The sequence below is a fragment of the Amblyraja radiata genome, chromosome 21, assembly GCF_010909765.2.
Source record: "Amblyraja radiata isolate CabotCenter1 chromosome 21, sAmbRad1.1.pri, whole genome shotgun sequence".
NCBI lineage: Eukaryota > Metazoa > Chordata > Chondrichthyes > Rajiformes > Rajidae > Amblyraja > Amblyraja radiata.
In genome coordinates, this window is record NC_045976.1 from 9,097,837 (window position 1) to 9,120,686 (window position 22,850).

A 22,850-nucleotide genomic window follows, 5' to 3' on the forward strand; every position below is an offset into this window, starting at 1 on the left:
GATAATTAATGAGTTTATATCAGCTGGTAGTATGGTGTAATGGTCAGAAACGCTGGCAGTGCAAGTTAAGCACATGATTTACATATAAAGTTTTTCTGTTCATGCCTAATGTGGTAAATGTAGTCCACAAAGTAACTCGGTTGCAATTAATTGTGAACATGGAGATGTTAATTTGTTATCTACTGTACTGCATCCACAGCATTTTAAATTGTTTTTCAATATTTTTCATGCTGATGAATTGTGGTATTTCTGAGGCTTGTGGATGGTTAAGCTGTTCAGTAAATAAAATAAAATATCTGTTCAATAGTAAAACCAACTTGGCAGTGAACACGTCAAAAAAAAATAATTTAAATGCTTGGTCAACTTTCTCTGTCGAGTTAAAGCATACATTTAATGTAATATTCCAAGATGTAAGATCCAGGATGAAGTATATTTTTGATAAAGAATAACTGCCTAAAAGTTTGCCATCACATGAAACATCAGTTATAATGGCGGGACGAGGGAAAAATGTGCACTCTGGTCGTGCTGGTCTGGGCAGCTCAAGGCTTTGGGGGTGGGGCATCATAGCCCAGCATCTGTTTTGAGGGAGGACAACTGTTGGGGAGGATAGACATGAGAAACGGCAGAAAGGCAATGCCCTCAAGAGATGCTGCCTGACCTGCAGAGTTACTCCAGCACTTTGTATCTTTTTTTGTAAATGGGCAAACAATTAAAAGAAACATTCTGCCAATTTCTATGTAGGTGTCAACTAGTGTTTTTGCACAACATATTTTGCTCGCAGTCGGGGGGGCACAGTGGTGCAGCGGTAGAGTTGCTGCCTTACAGCGCCAGGGACCTGGGTGTGATTCTGACTACAGATACTGTCTACGGAGTTTGCACATTCTCCCTGTGACCACGAGGGTTTCTATCGGGTGCTCTGGTTTCCTCCCACATTCCAAAGATGTACGGATTTGTTGGTTAATTGGCCTCTGTAAATTTTCCTTAGATTGTCCCTAGTGTGTAGGGTAGCACTAATGTGTGGGTCATCGTTGGTCGGCATGAACAGTGTTCCAAAGAGGCTGTATCTGTCACTTAAATTTAACTAAACGAAAAAAGCTGCAGTGACAGATTTTTATATTGTTTCAAGGATTCCTCCTTTAAGTCACTGTGATTGAAGACAGGGGTTTAGGAGATTATCGAAACGCATTCACAAGCTCTCCACGAGACATTCAAAGAAAAATCTTCCCAAAACACAGTCTCTTGGTTAATAGTTTCTTTATTGTAGTAGTAAAACAGTAAGATATTCATCCAAATTTCTTCTTGTTTAAGTACGTTTTTGATCTTACTCATAGTCAAACTCATGCATGGTCAAAAGCTGCGACCTCTCTCCCATGCTTCTTCAAACTAAGCTAATTACTAGGGCATCTGCGCAAGAATCCTTGCTGCAAACACACCTCTGACTACGTAATAAATCCCACCCACATAATTACAGGCAGACAATATTTAAAGGTAACTGGTTATAGTTATAACATACTGTGTTCAGCTAAATGGCTACTACAAAAGCAAAGAGCAGATTTTAGACCATTTGATATTTCTATAACACTTTCACCTCTTTCAGAACATTGTTATATCATGGCATTAACTTGTGCAATCCATTTTGATTCAGTATGTTTCAGGAAAGTAAGGTGTTAATGTTTGTAGTATCTCTTCCTTTTAATTTTCATTAGCCTGGTTTTTAATGCCATATTTTCTGTGCTAAGGTGGTATGATGTTTCATTTTGTTTCGAGATACAGTGTGGAAACAGGCCCTTTGGCCCACTGATTCCACGCTGATCATCGATCACCCGCACGCTAGTTCCATGTTATCCCACTTTCACATCCTACACACTAGTGGTCATTTACAGAAACCAATTAACCTATAAACCTGCAAGTCTTTGGATAGTGGGAAGAAACCGGAACCCCTGGCGAAATCCCACACCCTCCTAAGAAGAACGTACAAACTCCACACAGACAGCATCCGTATTCAGGATCAAACTTGGGTCTCTGGCTCTGTGAGGCAGCAGCTCTTCTGCTGTGCCACTGTGCTGCCCAAAAGTGTTTAAAAGTAAGATTCATGGCCTCCTTAGAATTTTTATAGCAATGAAAAAAAAGGATATTTTACACATGAGTCTTGGGGTTACTTGCAAAATTTGTGAACCTTTAATTCTTTGCTCAGTTGTCATTTTGTTTCGTATCCAAATCATTGACTGCATTAAAATAATTGTTCTGAACAGGTATCAGAGGAGAAATTAATGTCATGGTGAAAGTAGATCTCTTCAATGATTTGAACCGCTTCAGACAATCATCGTGTGGAGTCAAGTTTTTTTGTAGTAAGTATGTTCGCATCCACTCCCGACACACAAGGGGCAATTTACAGAGGCCAGTCAACATATAAACTGTCACGTCTTTGGGATGTGAGAGGAAGCAGAGCACCCGGATGAAACCCTCACAGTCACAGGGAGAATGTACAGGCAGCACCAGAGGTCAGGATTGAACCCGCATCTCTGGCGCCGAGTCAGTGGCTCTACTAGCTGTGCCACCGTACTGTCTTAATTTACGCCCATTTTCGGCACCGTGTTTACAGGGGAAGTCTATTAAAGTATGTAAACACACCGTGCTGGAGTTAATTCCTTGTTCTGTGAGAGTCTATACTAAAGTGAGAATTGGTCTTGGATGGTAAATTTCTCACCATCTTTTTACAGCATTTCCCATGTGTGGCTCTAACTTACTGATGTGTCCATAGCTCATACCAGCATTTCTCATTAACAAACAGTGAAGCTTTTTTACTGGTGGAGAAACTCAGCGGGTGCGGCAGCATCTATAGAGCGAAGGAAATAGGCAACGTTTCGGCCCAAAACGTTGCCTATTTCCTTCGCTCCATAGATGCTGCCGCACCCGCTGAGTTTCTCCAGCACTTTTGGCTACCTTCGATTTTCCAGCATCTGCAGTTCCTTCTTAAACATAAAGCTTTTTAACTGAGCATTTTGTTAATGAAAACTGGGTTGATGTGATTCTAAGTAATCTTACTACCATGCACAGCTAGCAGGGAAAGGAAATTCTAATCCAGTTCGTATGCATTCCGATCTCAACAGGACTGCAATAAATTTCTGTAAGTTATTAAAGGTGATTATTGTTTGCATAGTTTCTTGACCTCATAATAAATCATTACAATGGGCGGCAATCAAGGGGCGGCACGTGGCGCAATGGTAGAGTTGCTGCCTTGCAGCGCCAGAGACCGAGGTTAGACCCAGACTGAGGGTGCTGTCTGTACGGAGTTTGTACATCCTCCCCGTGACCACATGGGTTTTGGCCGGGTGCTCTGGTTTCCTCTCACTCTCCAAAGACTTACAGGTTTGTAGGTTAATTTGGCTTCATTTAAAAATTGAAAATCTTCCTTGGTGTGTAGGATAGTGCTAGTGTATGGGGATTGCTGGTTGGCCCGGACTCAGTGGGCCAAAGGGCCTGTTTCAGCGCTGTACCTCTAATCTAAAGGACAACATTGCTTTTGCCTCAGTCTTGCCTTGCAAATTTGACGGTGTGCTTTTCTCTCAACAGCTCCGTCCATTCCTAAGTGCTACAAGGCAGTAACAATCCATGGATTTGTAGAAGAATTGGTAGTGAACGAAGATCCTGAGTACCAATGGATTGATAGAATTCGTACACCCAGAGCATCAAATGAAGCCAGGCAGCGGCTAATCTCATTGATGTCAGGTAGAAAGTCTTGCTGATTGTTGCCAATGTCTTTGTTGATGTGTGCTTGATTGTGTCAGAGCTTGTTTGATATGGCAGAATTTTGCATAGGGGATTTATGCTTCTTCTGAGAGATTAAGCTAGTTATTGATTGATTAAAAGGTACAGCATGGAAACAGGCCTCTCGGCTCACCAAATCCATGCCGACCATGATTCGCACTGGCTCTATGGTTATTCCTTTTTCGCATCCATCCCCCAATTTACAAAGACCAATTAATCTACAAACAAGTGGTAAAAACCAGGGTCTGGAGGCTGTAAAAAAAATATATATACTTGCTCATCTCGCAATGTGTTACAACAAAGTATCGTGCTTGAGATCAAAGCAGAATATGCTGGAAACATTCACCAGTTCAGGCCGCATCTAAAGTTTTAAATACCTTTCATCAGACCCTACCCAGTCCCTCTTTGCCTTCCACACCTCAGTGTTTTATCTCCTTTCAATTTCGTTATCTGTTTTTTTTTAATCTCCTTTCCGCCTTTACTCACCACTACATTGTTGCTTCTATTTTTAATCAACGTACCAATTTACCAACTTTACCAAATGTACCTAACAATGGGATACCATGTTGCAGCTGTACAAAAACATTGGTTACACCGCACTTGGAGTGCCATGGACGGTTTTGGTCGCCACACCACAGGAAGGATGTGGTAGTGATAGAGGGAGTGCAGGAGAGATTTCTCATCATAATTTGTACTCTGTGCTGCATGGATCCATGCTACTTACTTGATGATGATGATTATTACTTGTTGCAGTTACAGCTGTGTTTATAACAGCAAAAGTTTCAGACCTGGCCTCTTTTGTTAGGTTAGGGATTCAACATGAAAACGGTCCCTTCGGCCCACCAAGAATACGCTGACCATCGATCACCCGTTTGCACTGGTTTTATGTTATCCCACCTTCACATCCACTCCATACACTGTTTACAGAGCCCAATTAACCTAGAAATCCACTCGTCTTTGGAATGTGGGAGGAAACCGCAGCGCCCGAAGGGTCACAGGGAGATCATGCAAACTCCACCTGAGAGGATCGAACTCAGGGCTCTGGCTTCATGAGGCAGCTGCTCCACCAGCTGTGCCACTGTACTATCCTGTGGCACTGTTGATCAGCAACTCAATGCGTTTCACTGGATTTACATTCTGTGGAACAGTTTGTTTCATAATTAATCCTTTAAATGATTTGGCAACAGCATACTACATCAAAACGCTAGCTGCATGATACACCTGCAATGTATACTGCAAGTGTGTACTATCTCTAACGTGCTGGCATTCAGGTGCTGTATTTTAAACACTATATATTCAGTACACTGGTGGTGTTCACTATTGCCAACCATTTCTTAAAGAATTACCTGCCTGAAATCACATTATCATGTTTTATAGGCTGTAGTTTTCAGCATTTTCAGTCATAAAAGTAACACTATATAATTTGTTAAACAGGTGAACTGCAAAGGAAAATTGGCCTTAAGGTTCTTGAGATGGGAGGCAATGCTGTTGTAGGCTACCTGCAGTGTTTTGACTTGGAAGGAGAATCTGGGCTTGTGGTACGTGCTATTGGGACTGCATGTACGCTGGATAAACTGAGTAATGCAGCTACATCATTTCTACCTCCATGTAGCTCTCCATCCAAAGATCTGAAAGAGTAAGTACAAGGTTGCAAGTACGTGCAATCTCATTCTCCGCATATTGTATTTTCTTCTGCTGCATGCAAGATTCATGTGCCTCTTCTTTGCACACTTCAAATATATTTGAGCATGGTTGAATACAAAGATTTATTGCAATTGTAAATCCCATTTACCCTGAGATGCAGCAAAAGCAAGACATATAACATTAATGGGAGCTTTCTTGAATGATTTGTGGAAATAAAACTTAGCAGCCAGAAAGCATCAATAGTCCATCAACCAATGCAATAACAGCGCTACATTTCTTAGCAAAATTTATGACTTAAACCAAATCTTTATGGTTATAAAAAGTTCTAAGAACATTAAATGCATATTTTTTATTCTTACGCTTTCCTGTTATTCCTGGTTTTGTGACGTCATGTTCCATTCCTACAAATGGTTGTCTAAGGCCACACTTAGAGTATTGTGCGCGGATCTCAATGCCACCAAAGGAAGGATGTGATCAAGCTAAAGAGGGTGCAGAAAGGATTCATGGAGATGTTGCCTGGATTAGAGGGCTTAAATTGGAAGACGAGATTGAATCGATTGGAATAGTTTTCCCTCGATTAAAGAAGGCTGTAGGGGAACCTTTTCACACGGTGGATAAATGGAACAAACTACCAGAGGGGATGGCAGAGGCAGGTTTCATTACGAAGATAGACACAAAATGCTGGAGCAACTCAGCGGGACAGGCAGCTCTCTGGAGAGAATGAATGTGTGACGTTTCGGGTCGAGACCTTTCTTCCGTCTGAAGAAGGGTTTCGACCTGAAACGTCACCCATTCCTTCTCTCCAGATATGCTGCCTGTCCCGCTGAGTTACTCCAGCATGTCTATCTTCGGTTTAATCCAGCATCTGCAGTTCCATCCTACAGTTTTCATTACAATGTTCAAAATGCATCCTTGGACAGGTACATAGATAGGAAAGGTGTAGAGGAAATTAGGCCAAATGCAGGCAAATGGGATTTGTCTTGCATTGGATAAAATGTTACTGCACTTATCTTTGTTGCATACGCTCAAGTAGCCTGGCGTTGCATGTTCCTGATTTTAACTTTCACGTGATGATGGTTAAACTTTTGGCCATCGTTTTTAATGAAGGCAGGTGTCATGCTGAATATTGAGAACACTGCTAAAAGGATGCAAAGTATCATCAAGTGTGCTAATTGTAAAATTTCCAATTGCTTTCCACATCTCTTGAAGGCATTATGAGATGCTTGGGTGTCATTCCATGCTCAATACTTCATACAAAAGTAACTCTCCTGTGAATCAAGGCAGCAAATGTTTGCGACCTCCATGTTGTGGAGACAGCAGGAGATCTTGTTTTCACATGAATGCATGCAGGCTTGCTCACTTTTGAAGTATGTTTAGGTTCATCGTGTGCCGGTGGTACAGTGAAAAGCTTTTGTCTGCGTGCTATCCAATCACATCAGATAATACTATACATCAATGCAATCATGTCAAACGCCAGTGCAGAAGTTAGAGCGATGAGAAAGATACCCGAGTCCTACTGATTCAGTGACAGTTTCTTCCCAGCTGTTATCAGGCAACTGACTCATCCTACCACCACCAGAGAGCAATGCTGAACTACAATCTACCTCTTTGGTGAGCCTCGGGCTATCCTTTATTGGACTTTGCTGGCTTTACCTTGCTCTGTATCTATACGCTGTAAATTACTAGATTGTAATCATGTATTATCTTTCTGCTGAATGAATAGCACGCAACAAAAGCTTTTCACTGTACCTCGGCACATGTGACAATAAACTAAACTAAACTAAATAGCAGCTGGTAAGAAACTGGCCCTGAATCTGGAGCATAGAGTCATACAGCGTGGTAACAGGCCCTTCGACCAACTTGCCCATGCCGACCAGCATGTCCCATGCAGGCCTTTGTTACCAGCTGCAGCTGGGACTGTAAAATGCATATGGACTCAGTGGACTGTTCTGTACTGATATACGGGGATAGTCTTGCTGAGCTGAATGCAAAACATTTCACCATTTGGTGTATGTGACAATAATTATAAAAGATGAAATAGCGGCACATTTGGATAGCTGTAGCAGGATCGGTCCGAGTCAGCATGGATTTACGAAGGGGAAATCGTGCTTGACTAATCTTCTGGGATTTTTTGAGGATGTAACTAGGAAAATGGACAAGGGAGAGCAAGTGGATGTAGTGTACCTGGACTTTCAGAAAGCACTTGATAAGGTCTCACACAGGAGATTAGTGGGCAAAATTAGGGCACATGGTATTCAGGGTAGGGTACCGACATGGATAGAAAATTGGTTGGCAGACAGGAAACAAAGAGTATGGATTAACGGGTTCCTTTCAGATTGGCAGGCAGTGACTAGTGGGGTACCACAAGGCTCGGTGCTGGGACCGCAGCTATTTACAATATACATTAATGATTTAGATGAAGGGATTAAAAGTAACATTAGCAAATTTGCAGATGACACAAAGTGGCAGCGCAAACTGTGAGGGATGCTATGAGGATGCAGGATGACTTGGACAGGTTGAGTGAGTGGGCAGCTGCATGGCAGATGCAGTTTAATGTGGATAAATGTTATCCACTTTGGTTCAAAACAGGAAGGCAGATTATTATCTAAAGGGAGTCAAGTTGGGAAAAGGGGAAGTATAACGGGATCTGGGGGTCCTTGTTCATCAGTCACTGAAAGTAAGCATGCAGGTACAGCAGGCAGTGAAGAAAGCAAATGGCATGTTGGCCTTCATAACGAGGAGTGAGTATAGGAGCAAAGAGGTCCTTCTGCAGTTGTACAGGGACCTAGTGAGAACACACCTGGAGTATTGTGTGTTGTTTTGGTCTCCCAATTTGAGGAAGGACATTCTTGCTATTGAGGGAGTGTAACATAGGTTCATCTGGTTAATTCCCAGGATGGCGGGACTGTCAAATGTTGATAGAATGGAGTGGCTGGGCTTGTATACGCTGGAATTTAGAAGCATGAGAGGGGATCTTATTAAAACATATAAGATTATTAAGGGTATGGACACGCTAGAAGCAGGAAACATGTTCCCGATGTTTGGGGAGTCCAGAACCAGGGGCCACAGTTTAAGAATAAGGGGTAAGCCATTTAGAATGGAGATGAGGGAAAACAGAGAGTTGTGAGTCTGTGGAATTCTCTGCCTCAGAGGGCGGTGGAAGCTGGTTCTCTGGATGCTTTCAAGAGAGAGCTAGACAGAGCTCTTAATGATAGCAGAATCAAGGGATATGGGGAGAAGGCAGGATTTTGGATCAGCCATGATCACATTGAATGGCGGTGCTGGCTCGAGGGGCCGAATGGCCTACTCCTGCACCTATTGCCTATTGAGAGTGTTGAATATAATTTCTCACCATTGAACCGTAACGGTTCCAGAGAAAAACTCCAATATCTACAATGAAGTAGTTTGGAGAATCAGGATTATAGCCAAGCTTGTGACAGGACTATTCAAGGGTCTGGCACCAGAGGGGAAAAATCTATTCCTGAGTCTGGTAGTGCATGCTTTCAAGCCTCTATCTTCTTCCCAACCAGAGTGGGGAGAAGGATAAATGATTGGGGACGGAAAGGTCCTTGATTATGTTAGCTACTCTCCCAAGGCAGTGTGCTGCATAGATGACGGGGTACCTGGTCTGTGTGATGTGGCACAATGGCTGGCTCTTGTACAACGGGCTTGCCACATTACAGGAGAGATGTGGCGCCTTAATCGCAGATGAGGGTGCAGAAGAGTTTAACAAGGATGTTGCTCGGATCGTCAAGTTAAGAGAGTTTATTGTCATGTGTTCCAGATAGGACAATACAATTCTTGCTTGCTGCAGCACAACAGAATATTGTAGGCATAAATACAGAACAGATCAGTGTGTCCATATGCCATGGAATATATATATATATATATATATATATATATATATATATATATATATATATATATATATATATATATATATATATATATATATATATATATATATATACTAGACCAAGTGCAGACCCGTTGGGTCTGTTCCCCCAACGTGAGGTTGTGGGGGGTGGAGGCGGCATGCAGCGTCACACACACTAACTATCCCCCCCCCCCCCGCACTCATGCTAATTATCCCCCTTGATATTATATTAATATTATTAATTTGCTCCTTTTACCCCATAACCACCCTATCTACTGACGCATAGCCCCCAACTTGCAGTCACATCTAGAGAGGGGGGGGGGGGAGGGGGTAGAGAGTGAGGGCAGAGAGAGAAGGGGCAGAGACAGAGAGAGAGACAGAGACACAGAGAGAGGGGCAAGAGGGAGAGGGGGGTGGAGAGGAGGAGAAGAGGGAGGGTGGGTGAGGGGGGAAAGGTGGGGGAGGAGAGAGAGAGGGTGAGAGTGAGGGGGAGAGAGAGGGGGTGCTGAGAGGGGGGTGAGGTGGGGAGCAGGGAGGGGGAGGTAGGGGGAGGGAAGAGGGTAGGGGGTGTGGAGGGGAGGGTGGGGGAGGGAGAGGGGGGGAGGGGAGAGGGGGGGAGAGGAGAGGGGGGGAAGAGGAGAGGGGGGGGAAGAGGAGAGGGGGGGGAAGAGGAGAGGGGGGGGGAAGAGGAGGGGGGGGGAAGAGGAGAGGAGGGGGGGGGAAGAGGAGGGGGGGGGGGAAGAGGAGAGGGGGGGGGGAGAGGAGAGGGGGGGAGAGGAGAACCTAAAAAACATTTTAGAACCAAAAAAGACACATTCTGCAAGCATTGTAGAACCAAAAGAGACACTTTTTGCAAATATTTTAGAACCAATAGACACTTTTTGCAAACATTTTAGAACCAATAGACACATTCTGCAAGTGTTTTAAAACCACTAAGGACACTTACATTTGAGTAGACATGTGTTCAGTGTTATTCACAGCTCAGAGAAACGTGACCCTCTGCCTTCCTACATCTTGAAGAGACTGTGAGGCACACCACTTCCTGGTTTTATAGTCCCTCCCCCCTTCCGCCAGCAGGGGCAGCAGAGAGAATGGGGAATTTTGTAAAAATTAATATCTCTGTCATTTTTCATCGACGGGAAAAATCCTCGGCACACATACGGCGGAGGGGGACTCTGAGCAAGGTGGCCAAAAATGACGGCCGTAGGTGGCGGCGTTCTCTCGGAAATCGCAGCACATATGGCCAAAACCGGTCAAGAACAGACTTTTAGTAATATACTAGACCAAGTGCAGACCCGTTGGGTCTGTTCCCCCAACGTGCGGTTGTGGGGGGGTAGGCGGCATGCAGCGTCACACACACTAACTATACCCCCCCCTGCACTCACGCTAATTACCCCCCTTGATATTATATTAATATTATTAATTTGCTCCTTTTACCCCATAACCACCCTATCTACTGACGCATACAACTTGCAGTCACATCTAGAGAGGGGGGGAGGGAGGGAGGGGGGGGTAGAGAGTGAGGGCAGAGAGAGAAGGGGCAGAGACACAGAGAGAGGGGCAAGAGGGAGAGGGGGTGGTGAGGAGGAGAAGAGGGAGGGTGGGTGAGAGGAGAAAGGTGGGGGTGGAGGGGAGGAGAGAGAGGGGGGGAGAGGTGAGGGGAGGGGGAGAGGTGGGGAGCAGCGAGGGTGGAGGGAAGGGGGTAGGGGTGTGTGGAGGGGAGGGGGGTTTAGGGGAGGGACGGTGGGGGAGGGGATGGAGGAGGGGGAGAAAAAGGGGAGAGAGGGGGGGAGAGAGAGGGGGGAGAGGAGAGGGGGGGAGAGGAGAGGGGTGAGAGGAGAGGGGAGAGGAGAGGGGGGGGGGGGAGGAGAGGGGGGCGGGGGGTAGAGAAGAAGGGGGGAGAGAGAGTGCCTTTTTATTTCAACCCAAACCCCCCAAACAACCAGTGATTTTTTACTTTAACCATATTTTCATTTTGAAACCACATTAAGGGTACTTACTCACAGTTGTGTGAACATGTGTTCAGTGTTATTCACAGCTCAGAGAAACGTGACCCTCTGCCTTCCTCCAGCTTGCAGACTAATTGAGGCACACCACTTCCTGGTTTTATAGTCCATCCCCCCTGCCGCCAGCGGGGGCAGCAGAGAGAATGGGGAATTTTGTAAAATCATTAATATCTCTGTCATTTTTCATCGACTGGAAAAATCCTCGTCACACATGTGGCGGAGGGGGGCTCTGAGTGAGGTGGCCAAAAATGACGGCGTTCTCTCGGAAATCGCAGCACAGATCGCCAAAACCGGTCAAGAACAGACTTTTAGTAATATAGAAGATATATATACACACATAAATAAACAGCTGTTACAGTTCAGAGTTTGTTTGAAGTCGTGTTTCATAGTCTGATGGCTGTGGGAAAGATGCTTTTCCTGAACCTGGATGTTGCAGATTTCAGGTTGCTGTACCTTCTACATGATGGCATCGGAGAGAGGAGTGGTGTGGCCAGGATGATGTGGGTTCTTGATGATGTTGGCAGCCTTTTTGAGGCAGCGATTATTAGCAATAAGCGGAAGTTGGGCAAACTCTGCTTTCTCTGGAACGTCGGAAGTTGAGGGTAGACCTCACAGAAGTATATAAAATTATGAGAGGCATAGATGGGATAGTCAGATCCTTTTTCCCAGGGTAGAAATGTCCATAACTGGAGGACGTAGCTTTAATGTAAGTGTGGGAAAGTCTCAAGGAGATTTGCAAGACAAGTGTTTGTTTACATAGAGTGGGAGGTGGCTAAAATGCACTGCAATGTAGATGGTAGAAGCTGATACGATAACAATTTTTTAATACTGACATTTATACTTGCATATGAACAGGCAGGGTATGCAGGAATATAGCCCATGTGCTGGCAGATGGGGTTAGTTTAATTTGCCATCACGTTTGACACTGATATCGTGGGTTGAAGGGCCTGCTCCTTTGCTGCTGTTCTATGTTTTATGACTCTTCACCAGATCTTTCCTTTCCCTGGTCAAAATTCATCGAGTTCAATTGTTGCACCTGGCTAATCTGGCCACCTTGGTAAAGTACCAGGATAAAAAATTGAACTCTTTCTGGCCTTAATATAAACCTACAGATGAGTATCAAAGCCTTCAGTTTTTCCAAATTGTATCCCAAACTATTAAAAAAAAAATATCCAGTAAGGGAAGCACGTAATCTGTCAATATAGTAAAAAAAAAAGACCCACTATAACTCGTGCAGAATTGTCATTATATTTCAGTTTCCTCTAACTCTGTGTCCTGTTTGTGAATGGCATGGTGTAGCCTTACCTGAGATCTTTATTGGTAGCTGGGAACGCGCCATTTTGATGATTCAGCACATTGTTTTAAAATGTTTTGTTTATTTTCTATTATATCTATTTAGCATGTTTCTTTCTGTGCTTTGGAGTGCACTGTTATTTTGATCTTGTATGTGTGTTTGCAAAATTATTGTGTACAATCTTTTACAAAAAATTTTTTTGACCTATTTGGAATTCGAACATGGAGAATGTCTTGTTCTCAGGTACACCGTATAGCAGAAATATCACATTTTGGTTAACTGTTTACATTTGAAGTTTTTAGAAATGTTTTGAAGAGAATTGTGGTGACAGGTGGAAAGAATGATGATTGTGGAGGATGAACAGAATAAGTTTTTGATATTTTGAAAGGCTTAAATAAGAATTGCACAAAGTGCCGGAGTAACTCAGCGGATCAGGCAGCATCTCTGGAGAACACGGGTGGGTGACATTTCGGTCTGAGACCCTAATTCGTGCTGCCACGTTACTCCAGCACTTTGTGTCCTTTTGTGTATTAACCAGCATCTGCAGTTCCATAGAGGAACAACGTGGATAGAATGGAGAAAGAGAAAATATTTAGCCTCAGACGTCTATAAAGGACTGTTTGGCAAAGGATGGCCTTTTTTTTAACTGTATAGATATAAGCAAATGGTTCTGCAAACAGTGCTGGAGGAACTCAACGGGTTAGGCAGCATCTGTGGAGGGAATGGACAGGCGACGTTACCGGTTGGGACACTTCTCCAGTTTGAAGAAAGGTCTGAACCTAAACATTACCTGGGCAGATGATATACAAACATAGAAAGGACCATTAAAAACGTGTATGGGCCAGCGAGGGGACAGCAACATGGCAGTGAAAGAAGCTGAGTGGACCAGGCTATTTATCGTTAAATGCATGATTGGAGAAAAAAGAGGACTTTGACTCTTCTTCCCCACCCCCCCCACGAAACTCCGGTGCTTAGGCCGGGTGAGTGGCTGATCTCGACCTCATGGGGACCTCTGCACTGATCGGCGGTTCTGAAACCTGGCTGGAACTAGCAGATCCGTTCCCATAGCCGACTTCCGAAGATTTTGCAGGCCGCTATCTCGGCTCCTCTGTGGTCTAGGCTGACCGTTCTGGTCCTGTTTGACTCCTCTCTGAGGCCGTGACCTCTGTTGATCTAGCAACATGGATAATCCGGAAAGCTCTGGAACCAAGTAGCAATGTTACAAAATTTTGAGATTTTAAAAATCAAGTCTGTAATTTATCCCATCAGATAAAGCATAAAAAGAAGTTTAATTTGACACCTAATTCACTTTCATATCTCAAGTATTTAAAAAGTTATGGCATTTTCATGCTTGGAAATTAGCATTTTGTTCCCTATTGATTTTCTATGGACATAACAAAAAAGCTGTGATCGTGGACAGTCAAAAGCCCATAACTTTCTTAAAAATTAAGAGAACTGAATGAAATTTTCAGTTATCATAGATTGAACCATTCTGAAACAAATATAAAATAATCTTACTTGGATGACCTGAAATTAAAGCATATAATTAGTTAGTTACCCAATTGTAGCTAATTTCAAACTTCAATTACTAGATCTAAACATCTATCCATTTCTTAATAAATGATTAACATTTTTAAATAGCCTAAGTGTCCAAATAATATTCACAAATAATTCACAATAAAACATGATTTTAAAATCTCATTTACATTAATTTATAGGCCAAATGGAAGGAATTTAGTGTTCAATTGCTGTAAATTAAAGTCCATTTAAATCAGCTTTCTAGGGGGATCCTGTGAACGCGCTGGTTTAGAACGTTCACATTGCGGTAGATTTGTACCCTCAAATGCCCAGAAAAATAGTGCGGGATATAATGGGCCCAAAATTAGCTACTCGCAACATTAAACTTTGTATAAAGGGATCTTAAGAAGCCCTTTTTAATGTAAAAATAAACAGCCTACCTTCTGTTGTCCCCTGTATGAGATCCGGCCGGTTGCCGGCCGTCGGGGGTTTAGAGGTTAATTTTTAAACTGCTATAGCAATTTGATAAAGCCCTTAAAACTAATAATAGCTCAAGCGACGGAATCTGGCAGTGAATTTTCGTTAATGATTAACTAGGCTGAACATCCTCGATTTGAACAGCCTAGAGAAAATCGCGTTTTAAACCCGCCCCCCTCTAAACGGCGCCAAAATCGCGCACACAGGCTGGGACAGATTTTCAGCGACGCTTCAGGTACGCTTTGCAATATACCTAAACCAAGGGTGCCGGAAAGTCTGTAGTGGACCCGTATAGCGCTTTCCGTACAAAAAAACCTACATAGAACCTAATAAGTACAGCAGAGGGAAAGGTCAAGAAAGACATGTTGATAAAACGTGAGAGTGAAAAGTGGAAGGATGTTTTGTTGAGTACAAGAATTGGCCATTTGGGTCATACATTTTATGTAGTGTTTTCATTCGGAGCTTTCCTCTTTTATCAAAACAATGCTATCCTTAATTTTCCCATCTCTTTTATAATTTACACAGTAAATGATGAGCTTTCAAATTTATTGTGGGTACAATCATTCTGAACTAACATCAAACTATATACAGTAAGTGTTATACATTTGAAGGATTATGCATTTGACAAGGAACAGCTGCACTGGGGTACAGTAAATTTTATGCACTGTTTGGTATGTATAATTTGTGTATGAAATGTCTAAAGATGTGATTTATTGCTGCTGTCATTTATTGATTTCAAATAGATTTTAATATTTTAATACCTAATTCTAAGTAATGAAGTATTGGCTCATAACTGTTATAATTTTTGATAATGGGATTTTAGTTTTGTGCTTAATTACATAATTTTATTGTTGATTTGGTAGCTTCCTTTCCAATTAAAGAAAGCTCCCTTATGGTTTGTTCTGGACTAATGCTCTAGTTTTTCTTAAGGGATTATTGCCTGCTAGATAATTATGCCTAGATTTTCATGTTCATAAAATAAAGGAGCAGAATTATGCTATTCGCCCCATTGAGTCTGCTCAGCCATTCAATCACGGCTAATTCCCTCTCAACCCCATTCTCCGGCCTTCTCCTCGTGGCCTTTACTAGTCAAGATACCTTTACTAATCAAGAAACTATCAATCTCTGCTTTAAAAATACCCAATGACTAGGTCTCCACTGCCGCCTGTGGTCATGAATTCCACAAATTCACTACCCTCTGGCTCAAGAAATAAATTCCTTCTCATCTCCATTCTAAAGGTATGCCTTTTTATTCTGAGGCTGTGCCCTCTGGTCCACGACTCTCCTGCTACTGGGAAAACACCCCCCCCCCCCCCCCCACACACACATCCACTCCATCTAGTCCTTTCATTATGTGGTAGGTTTCAACGTTCCTTAAGCTTCCCCTTTAGTTTGTTGAAAAATAATCTAAATGAGATTTGAAGTTCAGTTATTTCATTTTAACAGTCAATTGAAACTTGTGTTGGCTATGTTTTATCTAATTTCTGGCATTTGGTTAGATTCACATTTTAGATGAATGAAGTCTGCAGTTGGTTGAGAGAATTTATCTTGTGTGGATTTAAACCAAGGTTAATGAAGGGATATTGGTCTTGACTGATGATGCATCCAATTTTGCAAACCTGAGCCTTTAACAGACGCTTTATTAATGAATCATTCGAAAGTAGATATTTATTCTTGTGCAGCTTACAAGTAATTCATTACAGGAAAGGAATAGCTGGCGTCAGTGATTCAGGTCTCCCTTGGATTGCGTCCCTTGAAAACCATCCTTATTGTGACTTTCTATAACATGAAGCCACATCATCTGTTAAAGCTTCAGGAAATGCAAGTTGGGGGATAAAAATGTTAATTTATATTTTTCACACAAGTTCTGCAAGAGCAAATTTTTCTTCCATATCCCAGATTTTTTGACTGTGGTTTGTACAGGTGAATTTCTATAATCTAAACTGCTATCACACAGGGGTCACCAGTATGCATTTAAAGCACCATTTGCAACTTCCAAATATCTATTAATTCAATAGCTGGATTGAAATCTTCTAGTGATGCCAGACTACACTGTTCATTGGTTCAGATGATGGATCCAAAGATCCATTGGAAGATTGACCAGTATATTTCCATCTTTAAAGAAAGATGAAATGCAAGTTTTTTTTTAAACACAGAGTAGGTGGGTGCCTGGAACGTGCTGCCAGCAGTGGTGGTGGAGGCACACACGATAGTGGCATTTAGAGGTTTTTAGACGGCACATGGATATGCAGGGAATGGGGTTATATTGATTATTTGCAGACAGATGAGAGTTGGTTTTGGCCTCGCATTCCGCACCGATATTGTGCGCTGAAGGGCCTGATCCTGTGCTGTACTGCTTCGAGTTCTGAGTTAAGTAATGATTGAACACTTTGGTGGATCACAGACTAATAATCCAAGCGACCAGTAGTTGCAGTCCGTGAAGTGACAGTGAATCCACACTGTGAAAGCTTTTTTCTGCAGATCCTCTGAAGTGGAAGTGTTCCAAACAGAAATTAATTTCCTCCCTGTTTGCTTGTGATTGAGATTGTGGGTGGGACCGCAAAAGAAGAAATATATTTTATGTCGGGAAAAGCCTAGTATGACCAGGGCAGGATAATGACGGTGCCAATATTGTGTAATCTATCTGCCTGTTGTCATGGACAAGAATGTCATTTAACCTTTCCATTCTATGGCAGCTGCTGGTATACTGATTTACATTTTGTAACAAGCTGCTGCGTAAGTGAATTAACATAATTGGAATGTTTGAAAATCCTGCAGGGAAAAATAACTTTGTTATTGCAAGTCTGAAATTCACTGCCTCTAACCCCCTTGACGTAATTGTTTTTATAAAACAAAATGTCCATACATGAGTAGGAAGGAACTTCAGATGCGGGTTTACACTGAAGACACAAAATGCTGCAGTAACTCAGCAGGTCAGGCAGCATCTCTGGAGAAAAGGGTGATGTTTTGGGTCGAGAACCTTCAGACTGAAAGTAAGGGGAGAGGGAAACACCTGGGCAGAATTAGGGGAGAGGGAAACTGGAGGTGACTGAGATGACTTCTAGTTTCCCTTCCCCCGACCCACAATCTGAAGAAGGGTCTCGACCCAAAAAGTCGCCTATTCCTTTTCTCCTGAGATGCTGCCTGACCCTCTGAGTTACTCCAGCATTTTGTGTCGATTTTCCATACCTGAGGTTTCTTTTTTAGTTTAGTTTAGAGATACAGCCCAGAAACAGGCACTTTGGCCCACCGAGTCCATGCCGACCAACGATACCCGTTCACTAATACTATCCTACACATTAGGGACAATTTACATTTATACCAAGCCAATTAACCTACAAACCTGCACGACTTTGGAGGTTTCTTGAAGCAGAGCTTGCATTACAGCAGAAGTTCCTGTATTAAGCATCAATGAAAATGCCTAAACTTTGTTGATGGATATCTGGAACTCTAGAAAGTGAATCACTCAATGGTTGGGGGGGAAAATCTTGCAAAATTAATCCTGAAGAAGAGTCCCGACGTGAAACGTCACCTATCCATGTTCTCCAGGGATACTGCCTGACCAGCTGAGTTACTCCAGCACTTTGTGTATTATTTTATAAACCGGCATATGCAGTTCCTTGTTTCTGCTAAGTAATTCTCCAATTGATCTTTAAAAATGTATAATTACGAAATACTTTGTGCTAGTTGAAGATTCTACACTTAAAAATGAATTCAAGAGAGAAACATGCATTGCAATGATGCTACATTAAATTGGCACGGTTTGTATTTTGTATATTCCAATTTATTGTAAATTCAAATGCTCCAGGGAGGCTACAAAGAAACATTTTATTCCAAGACAGCTTTTTCTCCTGCTTGCTGATTTTGTTTTTCAAAGTAATTAATAAGTAGCTGTTTCAAAATTGTGTTGTGGAAACATGCGATATAACAGAACTGCCAGGAACTAGGAAAATTAGTTCTTGTGTGTGCCTTACTAGCAGGGACTGCCCTGCAATTTGCCTCAACTCATGGGTGATCCAGAGGATTGAGAGAGGTAATTGAGCTATGTCCCACCAAAAAAGAGAATAATTTCCTCCCACAGCTTAAAACTTTGGATGTTTACTCACTTTCGGACATACTTATTGCTAATTTGTCTTAAAATAACACTGACAGTTAACTCCACAAAATTGGAACAAAATATTGAAATATCCATTGGTTTGATGCTATCTCCCAGCCATGTTAATTGATACGATAATCTGAAGGTTGAAATGATAAAAGCCAGGTGAATCAGTGCTGTTCATGAATTTCACAACGACCACCACAACTTTTCATGTCACTTTTAAACGATGCATGCTGGTTATGTCTGATAAATATTTACTATTTAGTAGTGAGAATTTTTTGGTAATCCTGCTTGTTTAATATATCAAAAATTAACGATATTTGTAGCCTTGGCTCCCTCAGAGTTGTTTTTTTTTTAACCAATATCGTGCTTTCCTGTGTATTTTGTTTCTCTCCTGGCTCCTGCTTCTCTCTGCCAGGTCTCCTTTGGTGCACCAGCCAAGCCACGGATGCCGTTCGACTCACAACAGCCCGATTCACACTGCCACGGGCTCGAGACTAACTCAGAACTTCTCTGTGTCTGTTCCTACACTCATCTACACTGGTATGAGACTGCACAGGCTCAAGAGCTGGGGAGAAGTGGGCCACAGTAACATGGGTTCAATGCGCAATACAAGACAGACAGTGTAGCAAGGTACCCTAACCCCTCCCCCCTTTAATTTAACTAATAAATCAGCTCCAGAACCAAGAACCATGGTCAGAGTTTCAGTAGATTTGAACAAAACCTTCCTGAAGATAGAATATTGAAACAAGTACATCTTGGTTCGAGTTTATGGATGACTTGAATATGACACGCTGAAGATTTACTTAACAAATGTTTTTGCTTTCATTATTTTTAGCTGTGGTGCTCTAATATGGTGTTCCAGAATAAGGAAACATGTGTTTCAGTTCTGCATACTGCAAGCTTACTTTTGGTTGCCTAATTGAATTGCATTTTGTATTTTTAAAGCCATATTTCATTGTTTTATTTATGTGCTCATTTTACTCAGGTTTCCAGTACATGGTTTGATTTGTGCTCCAGAATTTTTAGCCTGTTCCTTGTGTTGTAATGAACAAATCTGGGCAGCTGTGCATCTTCCCAGAGTCTCCAATGTACGGACAGCGGTTCTTTGCCTTTTTAGGCGTCTTCCCCAGCCTGCACATAGAAGCAACTGCTGTCATCCCTGTGTATGGGTCATTCCATCATTGCTTAGATCCGCACCACAGGGTTACTGAATGTGTTTCCCACTTCTTCTGGCAGGGTTCCCTTCAGTGAAGATCCCAACCCTGTTGTTACTCATTCATCTGGACCCTCCACCCCTCTGAAAAATCAAACCTATTCCTTTTCACCTTCCAAGTCCTACAGTCGACAGTCCTCCTCTTCTGACACAGATTTGAGTTTGACACCTAAAACTGGTAAGGCACCTCCAACCCCGCTTTGTTTCCTTTGTTGTAAATTTGTGTTTTTTTGCACCTGAACCACCTCGTTCTGCTTATGAAAACCTAATCATGCGTTCCTCCTATTGCACAATGTGGAGCTGAAAAACGGAATTGGATAAGTATTTTGGATCGCTGTTAATCAATTCTAAAGCTGGGGCCAAACCTCATGTCTGTCTTCCAAGAAGAAAAAAGCAGAGAAGTGCATTGTACAGCCCCTTCCAGCAGAGGTCTATAGAGAAAAACACACAGTGCTGAAGGAACTCAACGAGTCAGGCAGCATCTGTGGGGGGAATGTACTGATGATGTTTTGGGTCAGGGCCCTTTTCTTCAGGGTGGGTCTGACCTGACCCAAAATGTCATCTGTCCATTCCCACCACAGATACTGCCGGACCTGTTCCCGATGTTGGGGGAGTCCAGAACCAGGGGCCACAGTTTAAGAATAAGGGGTAAGCCATTTAGAACGGAGACGAGGAAAGACTTTTTCTCACAGAGAATTGTGTCTGTAGAATTCTCTGCCTCAGAGGGTGGTGGAGGTCGGTCCTCTGGATACTTTCAAGAGAGAGTTAGATAGGGCTCTTAGAAATACCGGAGTCAGTGGATATGGGGAGAAGGCAGGAACGGGGTACTGATTGGGGATGATCAGCCAAGATCACATTGAATGGCGGTGCTGGCTCAAAGGGCCGAATGGCCTACTCCTGCACGTATTGTCTATTGTCTATTGACCTGCTGAATGCCTCCAACACATTGTGTTTTGATCATGATTCGAGCATCTGCAGTGTGTCGAGGTCTGTAGTGATTTGACTCGTAAATATCTAAACATCCCTTTTACATCCTGTGCCAGATTGTTTCTTGACCAGTCAGTGAGATATCAAACTAAGGAGACTTAGATAATCAATCTAGACAACCAAATGCACAGACATGGATTATTGCGAATGTCGATTTGCCTGTTTCATCGGGTTTTAGGAAGATGGTGCTTCTCTTTGATATTTTTAACACTGTACTCCCAAATGCTTTTTAATTTCAAAATCCTTTAATATGCTGCACATTATTGTGGGCACCAATAGAAATTATATGATAGGTGCAGATTTATTGAGGCAACTTCTTTGAGGACATTCTGATATTTACAGCCACAGAAGAATGTACACGTTTCACCATAGCAACAGGAATTTTTCACTTCAGTGTCTCTTTTTAAGGCTATGGTAATTATGATGAATGTTAATTTATGCCTTTCCTTGTATTCTGTTCTGAAGTTTTCGCCTTGCATTAAGTGCCTACGCACATCAGAATATCTATGGACGTAAGAGATTCTGATATAGGTGTTATGTCTTTTTGATTGAGTGTTACCTCTCGAAAGACATGGTTAATTGTAAATCAAGAATGAAGGCTTTAAATTTGAAATATATAATTCACTAGGAGTACCACTACCAAAAGTTATGCTGCATCTAAGATAAGGAAAAGGAAATGTTGTTAACTATTTGTAGGTGAGTAAAGTGGAGGGAAATGTGCTTTAGAAAGATAATCCTAAACGAATGCCCAAAACAAAATTGCCAGCTACGCCAACAGTTAACATCTGATCGAGGGGCTGTCCAAATCACATCATTTTGTCTATGGTGTTATTCTTAATTAAAAAGCCATCATGCTTTCATTTCCTTTGAAAGACAGTACATTGCAAGTATTTAATTAAAGCCCCCAAAGGGAGAGCCTTTAAAAAAAATGTTATAAAAAGAATTGACTATGCAATTAACAACGTTTTAATTTAATATGCAGAAAGGTGTTTTGGTTTAATTTTCACATCCTCCTCCTGAAAGTTCTCATTAGTTTGTTTGAATTTGTGTTCACTTTGTGTATGTATGTTCATTTTTACAAAATGTATACCCAATTGATTTTTTGCTTACATATGACTTTGCATGCTGTATTTTCTTCTCCTGTGTGTGATCTTGTGACTCTCCAACTTCATCTTTGTTTCTACTACTTTTCTACAGCAGCAGCTTTCCCCAAGGGGCCTAGGATTTTCTTCTTTCCCAGCTCCCCTCTATCCTCCGGTTCCCCCCATCATAAAAGTGCACATCTCCTTCGCTCTGTGGCTCTGCATAGTTTTACCCCTCCTCACTCTGGCTATGCAAGTCCAGTCTGTCTGAGGAAAAGTGTGTCTTTCAATGAAGAGTTGCTTCTAACTGCCTCTGGTAGGATTGATTAGTGTGAAAAATTGCTTCTGCTTTTTAGAAAACCTGTGTGCTCAGTACCTTTTAAAAAAATAAATAATAATAATTGCATACATTACATTAAAGCAAACAATCATACCGACATGCAAGAAAAATAAGCATGCTAAATTTGAAAGGATTCTAACTTAATTGTCAAATAAGAACTTTTTCAAGAAAAACAAATCAAACTAATGTACATTTTGGTAAAAGACAAACCAAATATTTTGTTTTGCGCCACACTTAACAGTTACAAGTAATCTGTAAGTCCAAATCTTATTACAAATTTGTCCTGGCAAAAATATATTTTCTATTTTCAAAATTATGGCAATTGATAAAACTACTGGGATGGCGGGGAGAGAGATTGGCGAAGAATCATAAATGGCAGGTACTAGTTATTTGGAACCAATTCATTCATACATTAATTCATTCATTGCATTTACATAGTTCATTAAATATTTGTCTTGTTAAGTGTTCTGGTTGCTGTGTGCAGTCCAGTACTTCTTTTATTATTGTTATTGTTACTTTGGCTATGCACTTCTCTGTTGATC

The 22,850-nt window shown here is 42.0% G+C and overlaps 1 protein-coding gene across 8 annotated transcripts in view; it reads left to right on the forward strand.

The window, feature by feature from the left end:
• c2cd5 (C2 calcium dependent domain containing 5) overlaps positions 1 to 22,850 on the forward strand; it is a 119,503-nt gene that overhangs the window by 20,709 nt on the left and 75,944 nt on the right. For 5 of the 8 annotated variants that reach the window (XM_033039462.1, XM_033039463.1, XM_033039465.1 and 2 more), the window contains exons 5-9: positions 2,253 to 2,348; positions 3,574 to 3,729; positions 5,203 to 5,404; positions 19,923 to 20,077; positions 22,084 to 22,284. In XM_033039462.1, coding sequence (XP_032895353.1) covers positions 2,253 to 2,348; positions 3,574 to 3,729; positions 5,203 to 5,404; positions 19,923 to 20,077; positions 22,084 to 22,284 — 810 coding nt within the window. The remainder of the gene's footprint in view (positions 1 to 2,252; positions 2,349 to 3,573; positions 3,730 to 5,202; positions 5,405 to 19,922; positions 20,078 to 22,083; positions 22,285 to 22,850) is intronic. The other 3 variants (XM_033039470.1, XM_033039468.1, XM_033039469.1) reach the window with 1 other exon arrangement.